This window comes from Planococcus citri, chromosome 2 (assembly GCF_950023065.1).
Source record: "Planococcus citri chromosome 2, ihPlaCitr1.1, whole genome shotgun sequence".
NCBI classification, from domain to species: Eukaryota; Metazoa; Arthropoda; class Insecta; order Hemiptera; family Pseudococcidae; genus Planococcus; species Planococcus citri.
In genome coordinates, this window is record NC_088678.1 from 15,151,839 (window position 1) to 15,164,902 (window position 13,064).

The window sequence follows — 13,064 nt, forward strand, 5'->3', positions numbered from 1 at the left end:
TAGGTACGAATATTGACTCTTTAGTGAAAATACGAATAAAATAAGCCATGTCTAAGTAGTCTACGGAAGGGAGGGGAGGGGAGGGAAAGGGGTAATTTTGTGAAAACCATGAAGAAACAATATCAATCCATTCTCTGAACAAAAATGATCATCATTCTGAGTGCTCTTGAATAGAAAATTTATAGAGATTATTTTAAAGGTTATGAGGTGCTTTTTTTTTCAAAATTTGGAAAGTAGTCGATGGCGGGGGGGGGGGGGCAAAAAATGAATAAATTTTTGTTCGAGTTGAAAAAAATCGACATGTAAAGCCATTTCCATTGTTTTTCGAGTCCTCCCCCCCCTCCAAAATACAAAGCTGGAGGGTTCGCTAAGTGGTCGCACCCATAAAATGAACAGATATTGGAGGTCAATGATCTCAAAGACCAAATAAATGATGGATCAGAACCGATTTACATTTTTTTTTTTTTTTGAGAGAGAGAGGGAGATTCTGACCACGTTCAAGGGCATCAAAGGAGGGTTTCGAGAGATCTGGTCGAAAAAACTGAGTCGATATTCGAACTCAGTGCCTTCAAATTAGTAACAACCGATATGCCACTTTACTTTTCAAATTTCTTCAAATATTGATCGAAATTTAGTCTCTGAACCCCCCCCCTCACCCCCCCAGACACGTTGAAATCCCATTTTGAGAATTAATTGGTTTTAAAAAATAGTAAAAAATTATTTTTAATTTTTTCAAATTTTTAGCTCCTGGATTAAGGTTTGAAAATATTCCATAATTTTTAAAAAATTGCTCTGCTTGAAAAAAATGCATTTTCTCTTTTAGTTCATTTTCAACTTTGACCGAAAATGTTGTGATTTTCATAATGCATTTTTTTTGCCAAAATTCCTATTTCAAGCCATTTTATGTGTATTTTTTAAAAATTAGAACATTGAACTGAGATTAAAAATGAAGTGTTGAGGGTTTTTTATTCGTCTTGAACACTTTGCGTATGAAAAATATTCAACAGATGACTTACAGTATTATTTTCACTATCGTAATTCTTCACCCTTCCCTCCCTCGTTTTTATTCAATTCACTGTTCCAATTTTTTTTTGTTCTTCAGCAAAGAATTTTACTAAGAATTCATTTTGAATGATGAATCCGGTTTTTTATAGGGGAAAAAAACATCTCTCCTCCCTCAAATCACAAATGGGTCCAAATTTTGATTTTTTTGCTGAAAAAAAAAATCTTGAAATGCGCAGATACCTATTTAGAAAATTTTGAGTCATGAGTTGTAGAGCACCGACCATCAAAGGGAATTTTTTTTGCGAATGTGAATGTTTCCTTAGGAGCTAATAAATATGTATTCATTTTATTAAAACTTCCCTTCAACAAAAAAAAATCATAATTTCGATCTGATTGATTTTTTAAAGCAATGTCATCTGTACAAAACTCATTCCGGATCAGTGTGGAATGATAAAATTCCATACCTAACTCCCCCCCCCTCCCAGACTATTTTGAAAACACCTCTAAAATTCTGCAATTTTTTCAATCAGACAATTTTTATTAAAAATTGCTTTCAATTTTTGGTTCATTTTTTAACAAAAATTTTGGCTATGAAAGTTCAATTGTGAGGATGGACTTAAGTTTTGTAAAACTGTCATAAACGATTTTTCTAACAACCAGAAACTTGAGAAAAAAAAGTAGATTAACTGTTGAGATTTTGTTCAAATTTACAAATCGATTTTTTTGCCTTCCAAGAACTTGGACAAAAGTCAATGAACTATTGAAATTTTGTTTTATTCAACTTTCAAACATTATTTTTGGGACCCTTTCACCAGGTTTTAATCAGAACTTGAAAAAACCTCATCAAGTTGTTTTTGCGTCAGAATTTTGAAAACTTGTAAAAAATTGATTAATTTTAAGTATTCTGAGTATACTTAGTGAAAATTAAACAATGTTTTATTTGACTTTTAGAAATTTGGAAAAAGTTGTGATAAATTTTTCACATATTGAAACGTTGAAATAATTACGACCATTTTCTTACATTTTGAGTAACATTAAAGTACGACTGTAGATTTCGAGTCTGGCTTTCAAGAACTTTTTAAAAAATCAATTAATTGCTGCATCAAACTTTTAGGACTGTTTTTCTGATATTTTGTGAAAATTTTGAAAAATTGGAAAAAGTTCTGTTGAGTTCTTGCCAACAACCTTTTATTATGAAGTTTGAAGCAAAAATACGTCAATGATGTGAAACGTATCTTACTGAGGAAATTTTACTTTGAACACTCAGAACAGCGATGATTTGCTCAGAAACTCGTGATTGTCATTTCTTCAAAGTTTTTTTTGGGAGGGAGGGAGGGAGGGGGTCGTGTCTTCCTTAAATATGCTTTTTTTTTGATTCGATGTTTATAGGAGGTTAAAAATGGTTAATTTTGTTGATACGTAGTTTCAGGGTCATCTATTCAGTAGTGGAATGAGAGAGCCTGATAGATTATTTTGGGCTCATTCCACGTCAAATGGACCAAGAAGTGGTAGGGGGGTTCGGCGATTTTTTTGAAATTTTTCCTGTAGAAAGGCCTTCCGAAGGGATGACTAATGGCGGAAATCGCAGCCCTCTAGCCCATTTTTAAAGGCAGCCAGGGAGTGTCAAAATTTTCAGTGAACCTAAAATATCATCCATTTCAGCAGTGGATTATTCGATAATCGCGATACCTTCCAAAATGGAACGTTTTCCCATAGTTAGGGTTTTTTTGAAAGGCTTTGTGGTGATATCATAAAAATCAGTGTTGCCACTTTTTTCGTACAAAAAATGAAAAAAAGTTTTGATTGGTGAAGTTGATCCATTTGACCCCTATTTTTACGTATCTGTTGAAAAAGTTGAAAAAACCCTTTCACTCGATGAAATAAACTCCTCGCAAAAAAATCAAAATTCGAAAAGATTCAAAAAATGAACGAATTTTTATTTTTTTGTTGTGAGTGTAATTTTTATCAACTTTTTCATGAAATACGTCAGAAAGAGGTCAAAATGAGACAACTGAATAAATTTAAACTTTTATTGATCTTTGAAATTGAAAATTGAATTTTTTCGAATTTGATTGTTTGTGAGGAGTTATAATTTCATCGAGTGAAAGGGTTTTTTCAACTTTTTCAACAGATACGTAAAAATAGGGGTCAAATGGGTCAACTTCACGTATCAAAACTTTTTTTCATATTTTAAATCAAAAAATCGAATTTTTTCGCAAACTTTAAATTTTTTAAAATCAACTTCGCAATATGGTACCATCCCAATTTTTTAATATGTTGTTCAGCATGAAAAGTTGTCCATAATATATTTTTTTCAGAATTTTTGAGAGTCGTAACGATATGAAAACTACGTTTCGAAACCTTTTGAGCTACTTTTTAGTACGAAAAAAAATGGCAACACTGATTTTCATGATATCACCAAAAAGCCTTTCAAAACTCCTAACTATGGGAAAATGTTCCATTTTGGTAGGTATCGCGGTTCTCGAGTAATCCAATGCTGAAATGGATGATATTTTAGGTTCACTGAAAATTTTGACACTCCCTGGCTGCCTTCAAAAATGGGCTAGAGGGCTGCAATTTGCGCCATTGGTCATCCCTTCAAAAGGTCTTTCCACAGGAAAAAATTCGAAAAAATCGCCGAACCCCCTACCACTTCTCGGTCTAATTGACGTGGAATGACCCTTTGGCGAAAAAATTCACGTCGATTAATCCAGTTGGAAATTTTCTGAATTTTGAGTATCCTCCCGGCCTCGTTTCAAAAAAATGAAAAAACTCATTTCGTTTAACGTATTCTGATTAAAACGCAATTCGATTGTATAATTTAGGTACTCGTAATTCGGAAAAACGAAGGGAAGAACACTGAATCATTATTGGAAAGGAAACTACAAACGTGGGAAAACATTTAAAAGGTGCAAATAGGTACTCGATAAAAAAAATGTAAATAATAGCCCGAAATTAAAAATAAACGAATTTTCACCATCGAAACTAAAAAAAAAAAAAAATGGTAAAAACGAAGGGCCTTTTTCCATGCAGATACCTAGTGCTTCTTAATTGAACGAACAAAAGTGAAAATTAACGCTTTGAAACCTTTTTCGCTTCTCTCCCCTTCGACTTTTTCACAACAACTTTCAAACTCGCGACGACCATCAACACTCTAGATAGTTATGCTCCCATTGGTAGGCTATATATATTTTCAACGATGGAATAGTTTTCCAAAAAAAAAAAAAAAAACTCCAAAAGAGGGGTAAGTATATGAGAGTATAAAAAAAAAACAACATGAAACTGTTCAATGTCCTTTTTCCGCGTTTCGACAGAAAAATAAACTCGATCGGGGGCGCTTCGGCGGTTCGCACTTTTTGCAACGACGACGAATCAAATGAAAAGGAAATAAATCGGGTATACGGAAATTAATTAAAGTTAATTTTTAGGTCGATAGGACGCGACGCGACGTTTTTCACCGAACGAAGAGGAGGCAGAGGCAGAGGCAGAGTACCAACGAGAGTGAGACAGAGTGAGCGAGTTAAAGGTTACAATTGGTTCGTTTAATAATTAAATTAGAAGAGTTTGTTCGTTGATATCAGTAGCGCGCGCGTTGATATCTCTGGAGGATTTATATTTTCGCTTTTAATTAAAAAGGAAAATTAATTAGTACGGCGGATAGAGAGCGAGATCGCGCAGGTACCCGTTGTATATAGTTCGAATAACATTTAAAGTGTTACATCGAAAGGGTGTACTTTATATTCAGGCGCTAAAAAACCCACCACCGATGTCACCTTCTCGTCCGACCTTTTTTTTCCCTTCTTCTTCCTCATTTTATACTCTTTCCATTCATCGTATAGTTTATTTTGTCGCCTTGGTTTTTTTTTTGTTTCTCGCCTCACTCTCTAGCTCTTCTCGGAGTTACGCGACTCAACAAGCTCCTCGTCACTTTTTTCCCGCCTTTTTTGTATATCAACATCGCTTGGAACCGTTACACTTGTAATCTGTCATTGTCGTTTGAATATCAAAAAGCAAATTAACAGTGCTTACCTTTTGGAAAACGCGAGTCGACCTTCTTGCCCGGTTTGATGGAGAATATATCACTGTTGGGACGAGGATACGAGATCACATCGCTATGACGACAGCTCGCATACACCAGCACCACCAAAACCAAGATGAAAACTGCGAATGCTGCTCCGACCGCGAAATATATCTCAACTTGTTGTTTCTCGACCATCATATCGATCTTGTGAGGAGTCCGTTGCACATCCACATGACTTTGAGCCGATTGTCGCATGAAGATCTCATTCGAATCGATATCTTGACTCTTAGGAGTGTCCGGTGCTGCTGTCAGGACTGATAAATCTGGTGGCGAGGTTTCCAATTCAACGGCTACTGCTCGATGGGTATCCAAGAGGAAATCTTCGCTTTGTTGAGGTCGTCCTGTGGCTGTATCTTGACTGACTAGTTCGACCTGCGAAACAGAACAGAAATTCAGAGGTTATTTTCACCTTTCGTATAGAAAATATCTCGTCGTATAAAAATAAGTACACCATCCTTGAAATTCGTCCGCGAACGACGAACAAAAAAATGAAAAATACGTGCCAAAGAGTCAACTGGCGTATGAAATTTCTCTTTCGAAAATATAGAACGAAAAAAGCTCGAATCTCGCGTCGAAAATTTCCCAAAAGCAGATAAATAGAAATGTAATAACGTCGATGACGATATTATACCATATACGAGTACACGAAGCACACAGCAAATGATTACGAGCGAAGAGATTGCCCTAAATAAGATACACGAATATACGCTTTTACGAGTACTTCGTCGAGTTTATTTTATACTTAGATATATTTTTTTGCGTTTTTTTTTTCTTTCTTATCCATCGGACTGGGGGGTGAACAGGGTGAAAGGATAAAGAAACCAGGCCAGGGTTAAAAAATTATCGTCGTTTTATCCTCATCCTGCTCGCACAACCATCTCTTCACTTATTTAACCGCGATCTTCAGCGGTATAATATTATTATGTGCGGGGCAGTGGTTTTTTTTCTTCTCTTTAGTCGACTCTGGTATTTTTTTTTTTTTATCTATATAGCGAATATTATATAACCAAGTTGAATTTTGTTCTTAACGATATTTTTATCTGTACTTTTTTGGAGAAAGGCTTTATCCAGCCGCGTAAAAATTACCTTTAATGATATTGGTCGGCCTTATCTGCACATTTTATACGTTGCTTGGGACCTTCTTTTTATGGAAAGGATTTAATTTTTTCTTTGACGCCGAACACGAATTTGAAAAGAGGTTCGAAAGGAGGTGTAAAGAGCGGGGTGAGGCAGGAGAGTCACCATTTTGTTGAAAAATACGCCTTTTTGACGCGAATTTTTTTTTTTTATGATAAGAGTATGGCTGTACGACTTTTGGATGATTTGATTTTTTTTTTTACATAATTTTTCTTTGTAGAAGATTACAGCTATTATATGGCTTATTGGCTGACGATTTGTATGAATAAATTCTCGTAAAGTTAATGATTTTTTTATGGAGTTCTTCACGAAATAAATACCATCTAATTTGAAAAAAAAAGTTTTTATTTGCAAAAGATTTCAAATTTTTACATTTTTTAATATTTTGTTTGAGAAGAAAAAAAGGCTCTGAACTGTTTAAAATTTTGGAAAATGAAAATGAAAAAATGAAAAAAATTATTGGAAAGTGTAAAATTTTGAACATTTTGAAATGTTTTTCTTGCTGATAAACTGATACTGGTACAACTTTAGCTTCTTGCCAGGTTTAAAATTTCCAAGAAAAAAAAAGGAAAAGAAACCCAGAAGAAAAAAATAAAGAGAGAAGAAAAATTGAAAAAAAAAAATAGTTCAGGTCAATTTTTTGGCGAGAAAAACTTTGAAGAGCAAACAGCCATCTGTTTTAAAACGTTTTTATTTTTCATTTTACTTGTTTTTTTTTCAAGATTGGAAGCCCATTGTGGTAATTTCCAATACATTTAAATGGCTATAATTGAATGTACTTTTTGAGGCTTTTTAAAAAGTAAATGTGATGAGGGAGAGAAGTTCTCTCATTTTTCTTGTCTTGCAATCTGCTGATGTAAGTAAGTCATGTTTGTGAAGAAAGTTTTCGAAAACTGACGTAATGCAAAAATCTTGCAAGCATTTAACTGAATAGGAGATTTAGGAAGCTAGACAGACGGATCGATGACCTTGACAGACCAGACATGCGGGCAGACGACCTTGGGAAGCCAGACAGATCGGTCAATAACCTCAAGAAGACAGGCAGGCAGGCAGACGACCTTGAGAGACCAGACACATGAGTCAATGACCTTTAAAAGCGAGACAGACAGACAGACAGACAGACAGACAGGTCAATGACCAGAAAAGGACATACTGAAATCAACTATGAGAGACCAGGCGACGGGTCAATGTCCTTAAGAGGCCACGCAGGAAGGCAGACGGGTCATTGACCTCATAGAAAGGAGATTTGACACCCATGTTTTTCGATTTTTTTTTCTAAATAGTCCTGCTTGTCCTGTTTTTCTTTCTGCTTTTGTTCTTCTTGTTTGCCAGAATGGGCTTGTTGGCAAATTTGTCAAAAAAAACCAGTTCATTGTTGTCAAATTTTTCAAAAACATGCTGTCGTGTGCAAAATTGTCAAAAAATTGGGTATCAGAAAAGTTTTTTATACCAAAATTATCAAATAAGTTCCATTTTTACCAAAATTGACCAATGTGGAAACTTTTTTCAAAATTGCTCGTAAAAGTCTTGCTTTATTTTTTTCCTAATAGGTATAAAAGTTCGTTTTTTCATCAAAAATTACCAAAAAATACCTCTTTTTATCAAAATCGACCAAAAATGCAAAACTTTTCGCAAAATTGCTAATGAAAATTTTGCTTTTTCTTTTTGGACATAAAAGTTCGTTTTTCACCAAAATCATCAAAAAAATACCGCTTTTTACCATAGTTGACCAAAAATGCAAAAATTTTCTCAAAATTCAGTAAAATTTTTCTTTTTTGACAAAATTTATTAAAACTGTCAAAAAAGTCCTTTTTTGTAAAAATTTCCAAAAAATACCTGTTTTTTCACTAAAATTACCAAAAAATACGTCTTTTTACCAAAATTGACCAGAAATGAAAAACTTTTCTCAAAATTGCTCATAAAAATCTTGCTTTTTCTTCTTGACATAAAAGTTCGTTTTACACCAAAGTCACCCAAAAAATACCTGTTTTTACCAAAATTGACCATAACTGCAAAACTTTTCTCAAAATTGTGTAAAATTTTTATTTTTTGACAAAATTTGACAAAATTGTCAAAAAAATTCTTTTTTGTCAAAATTTTCAAAAATACCTGTTTTTTACCCAAATCACCAAAAAAATACCTCTTTTTACCAAAATTGACCAAAAATGCAATTTTTTTCTCAAAATTGCGTAAAATTTTATTTTTTAACAAAATTTGACAAAATTGTAAAAAAAGTATTTTTTTGTCAAAATTTTCAAAAATACCTGTTTTTCACCCAAATCACCAAAAAAATACCTCTTTTTTGCCAAAATTGCCAAAAAAGACTGGTTTTTGCCAAATTTTACCTGAAATGCAAAAATTGACTATAAAAGTTTTGCTTTTTTTCACCAAAAATTATCCAAAAGGCCTCGTTTTTTACTAAAATCACCAAAAAATGTTGTTGTTGTTTTTTGGATAAATTAAACGAGCCATGTTACTTGCCATAGGTAATTATCAAACAAGTCCTGCTTTTTACCAAAATCATCAAAAAAGTTCCATTTTTACCAAAATTGACCAAAAGTGGAAACTTTTTTCAAAATTGCTCATAGAAATTCTTCTTGACACAAATGTTTGTTTTTTTACCAAAATTACCAAAAAATACCTCTTTTTACCAAAATTGACCAGAAATGCAAAATTTTTCTCAAAATCGCGTAAGTAGGTATAATTTTTATTTTTTGACAAAATTTGACAAAATTGTCAAAAAAGTCTTTTTTTGTCAAAATATGCCAAAAGTGCCAATTTTTTAAAAATCTGCCTACAAAAGCGTTGCTTTGGAATAAAATTAACAAAAAAGTCCTTTTTCGCCAAAATGGTGAAAAAAAGTCCTTTTCCGCCAAAATTGTCAAATAAGTAGATTTTGTCGTCAAAATTATCAGAAAAGTTCTGCTTTTTCAAAAATTGACCAGAAATGCAAACTATTCTCAAAATTGCCTAAAGTCTTGCTCTTTTCCAAAATTGTCAAAAGAGTTCGTTTTTTGTCACAAAAAGTCTCGTAACTTTTGATAAAATTTCCAAAAAATTATATCTACTTTTTGGCAAAACTGTCGAAAAGTTTTCACTTTTGCCAAAATCGCCTCAAAAGATGTCGTTTTTTTTTTTTTTTTTTTTTTTTTGACAAGCGAAGTCGAAGTTTTGCATTTTTTTTTTTAAATTTTAAAATCAAGCTTTCTAATTTTCTTCTTATTCTCTTTCGATTTTTTCCTTCATTTTTTGGGGCTGTAAAAGATGCTAAAATACTTATGTAAAATCACTCATTTTAAGTAAGGTATTTTTTTTTTTTTTACAAAATTTTCAGAAACCTGGCTATTCAACCTCTTCTCTCTCATTTCTCTCGACCGAAATCAGAAAATTAAAGCTAGTAATGCTCTGACTTATTTCATACGTTTCATGTTCGAAAAATGGAAATCTATTGCCCAATGTGTTACGTATTCTGAGTAACTTCAAGGTCTTTATCTTTATTAAAATCCATGGTATTTAGAAAATGTATCTAAAAAAGCCAAGTGTTATAATAATTACTAATTAGCTTTTATTTCTTTATACATCTATAGCATATTTGAACTAAGTATTTGTTCAAGGCTCTGAGTACATACATAAACCTATACTTAAACGAACATTTTGTTTACGCAGGTTCCAGCGACGACCAGAGAGTTCAAGAGTTGGAAGCTGCGTGCGTACCATGGGCAAAGAAGAAGCAACCAATGCTCGGTAATGAGATGCTAAGGTAAGTTCATGCAATTCACGCGTGTACTGTATAGGTTCGTATACGTACCTAAGTATACTATGTATTTGCTGTGTATGCTCGTCTACTTATACATAGGTACTGTACTCTCTATGTATTGCATATCGAGTGTACATACAGAAGAGCATTTAGAATTACTCACGACTTACACCAACCTACTTATTAGCTCTCATAATGGTTAATTGAGCGAGTTCGTATATAGTGAGCTAGGCTAGCTTACATTAGCATGTTAATTTCGAAATTAGAAGAGTAACGCGGATAAGAGTGTGAAAAGCATCTCTTCTTCTCGTTCTCCATAAGCCACGATATTCGCTATAGTTATAGGCATTTTATATTGTACAAATACCTAGATCACGAATTCAACACTTTCGATTTCCTATGTATACGAGTATGCAGAGCATCTAGATTCTAGACCTATTGAAAAGAAATTTCCGCAGCTTGCTATGCAAATAGATAATAAAAGAGTACACAATGTTGTGGTGTTGTAGTGAGTCTGAGTATCTACTACATAGAACATTGTACAGTGGCAATGGTACGATGGTGGATTATTATCTGGATGTCTAGAATCCATCAGCTTCTGTTAGTGAGATGTACTTTTGTGCTTGTTCTGTGTATAAGGTTGAGACAATTTCATTTTTTGAAGAATATCTCCTTTTGCATTCTGCTCCATTTCATGATGTTTGATGACTCGATGTTTTTATTCGCCTCCGACATGACATATCTTAATTAAACCATCATTAGGTTGTCAAATTTCACTGGCTACTTCACACGCCCTCCTATAAATATGTACGTCAATAAATCAACACTTGTGCGTCCGTGCCTCTGGCTAGTTCAATTAGATAATACTGGGGGACAAAATTGACCTCTACGAAGCACCCGGTCTCTTTCAGTATGCCAATCGAGCCTCATTCGGAATTAGAATCGTAATTCGACGCTTAATTGAAACGATGCCCAGTTGATATGGTGGTATAATTGCATCTCCAGCAGCAACTTATACATTTTGGGCTTTGGCTATATTCGTTTATAAGGCTGGTGTTTTGTTCGCAGACAACAAAGAGTACAACGAAACGTACAGAGATACCTATAGTCGTGTGTCAACCGGACGCTCGCTCTGGTTGAAATTAACTTTTTGCCAATTTAAAGCCGCCATTGCCATAGTGAAGTGTTATTTCATAAGCTCGTATGTACCCAACGTACTCGTACTCATAGTATTTCTGCGAAACTATCAGACTGGTCTATTGCTTTCAAAAAGGGTGGCCGGATCGTGTAACGCGTGGCTCTTCAATGGTATCCAATTAAAATAGACCAACGGGCTGGAAATTTAGACTTAATTCTCGTGTCATCCGTATGATAATGAAGCTTGACCAGATACGTAGAGAGTCGCGTTCTACGTACGTAAAAATACACCTAAAGAGAGACAGGCCAACGTTCACAACACCAGTGTTCATTTTTCTGCACCCCTCAGCCAACTGAAATGGACCTAAGTCTAGTCTAAACTGAAAATGAAAACGTCAACTCTAATATGCGGTTATAGTACTGCAGCTCACATCGAGAAGGATGAAAAAAATAACTTAATAAATCGATAGCTCAGCCAAAGACACCCGAAGCCGAAAGAAAGAAAAAAATGAAAGTAAAACTTTCCTCTATTTTTTCCCAACGCCTTCGCCTTCGCGTACGTAATTTGAAATTCCATTACTGCAGAACGGAAACTGTTCTTTGATTACGAACACCAACGTAGTACAGTAGGGAGAATCAGACGGGAAGAAGAGGTATTCGGGGGTGTCGATACAATGTGACAAATTGTTGACGAAGGGATACAGAGTGCGGAGCAGTAAAGCTTTGAGGGGGGGGGGTTGGTGCGCATAGCAACCCAGTTATGATATACTACATGCTATATAATGTACTGTGCGCGCTATATAAAGAGACACGACGACGACAACTTGTACGCAAAGAAGAAGAAGAAGAAGAAGAAGAAGAAGAAAAAAGCAACGTTTATCCTTTGGGAATTTTACTCGGCTCGGCTCGACTCGTCGAAGAATAAGAAGAAAAATTCCGCTCGTAGTGCGCCTAGCCTAGCATATAGCTCCTCGAACGGTAAATGACAAAGTAAACAAACCAAAGGGACTTCCCTTTTGTGAAAGTTCAACGTAATCGTGATTGCTGGTAATTTAATTTTTTTTTTCCTTTCTGCCTCGCGTACGAATACCAAAGTTGTTGTAAGAAGGGTTCGTTGTGAAGTCGTCGATGCGACGCTGCGCTGTGGTGTCTCTAGGCGCAAGTGATGATGGTGAAGTGGAGTTGGAATGGTAGGAAGGTGCCTCGACTGGGAGTACTGGGAATTTTGGGATGATTATGGTGCTTTCGAGAAAGTGGAATTTATTCGTGGGGTGATTGTGGGGATTGAAAGTGAAGGAGTGTTTGATTCTCGGGTTGGGGAAGTTGTGAAGCGAAGAGCATATCGTCAATTTTTAGCAGCAAGATTTTGAGATCTGATCAACTGATGGTGTAGAAGCCAAAATTCTAAGATCGAAAACCTCGATTTGAAAATTGAATACCATTATTCTACCTTCCTCTCCTGCTCCACCTTTTCCACGAACTCTCTCTCTCTAAACCATTTCAAAATAGTTTCCAATCATTTCAAGAGCCAATAACCGAGGAATTTTCAAAATGATTCCAAAAAAACTAGAAAAAGTGACCAATTTATTCTCACATTAAAAAAAAAAGAATGCCAGAGTTTTTAGTTTTTTGTCTGACATTTAAAGATGGAAAAAATCTAGATGAATTCTTGAGATTATTATCTGACTTTTAAAATGGGAAGAGAAATTGCAATTAGGTACTTAATTCATGACATGAAGGAAAAAATGTATCCATTATTTGAGATTCTCCCTGCAGGGGAAACTTTACCCACATTTTACTAAACTACTGCTAATTTTTGGTAAAATGGCAATTAAAAAAAAATTGGTGAGTTTTGGTAATTGGTCATTTTTGGTAAATTACTGGTAATTTCTGGTAAATTTTTGATTTTTTTTTGTAAAATAATCACTGATATTTTTTTGAAGAAAT

General features: G+C 34.5%; 1 protein-coding gene across 1 annotated transcript in view; it reads right to left on the reverse strand.

The window, feature by feature from the left end:
• Positions 1-13,064, reverse strand: part of LOC135834785 (uncharacterized) — a 272,925-nt gene that overhangs the window by 877 nt on the left and 258,984 nt on the right. Inside the window, exon 6 of the mRNA XM_065348753.1 lies at positions 5,035-5,458. Within this exon, the coding sequence (XP_065204825.1) occupies positions 5,035-5,458 (424 nt within the window). The remainder of the gene's footprint in view (positions 1-5,034; positions 5,459-13,064) is intronic.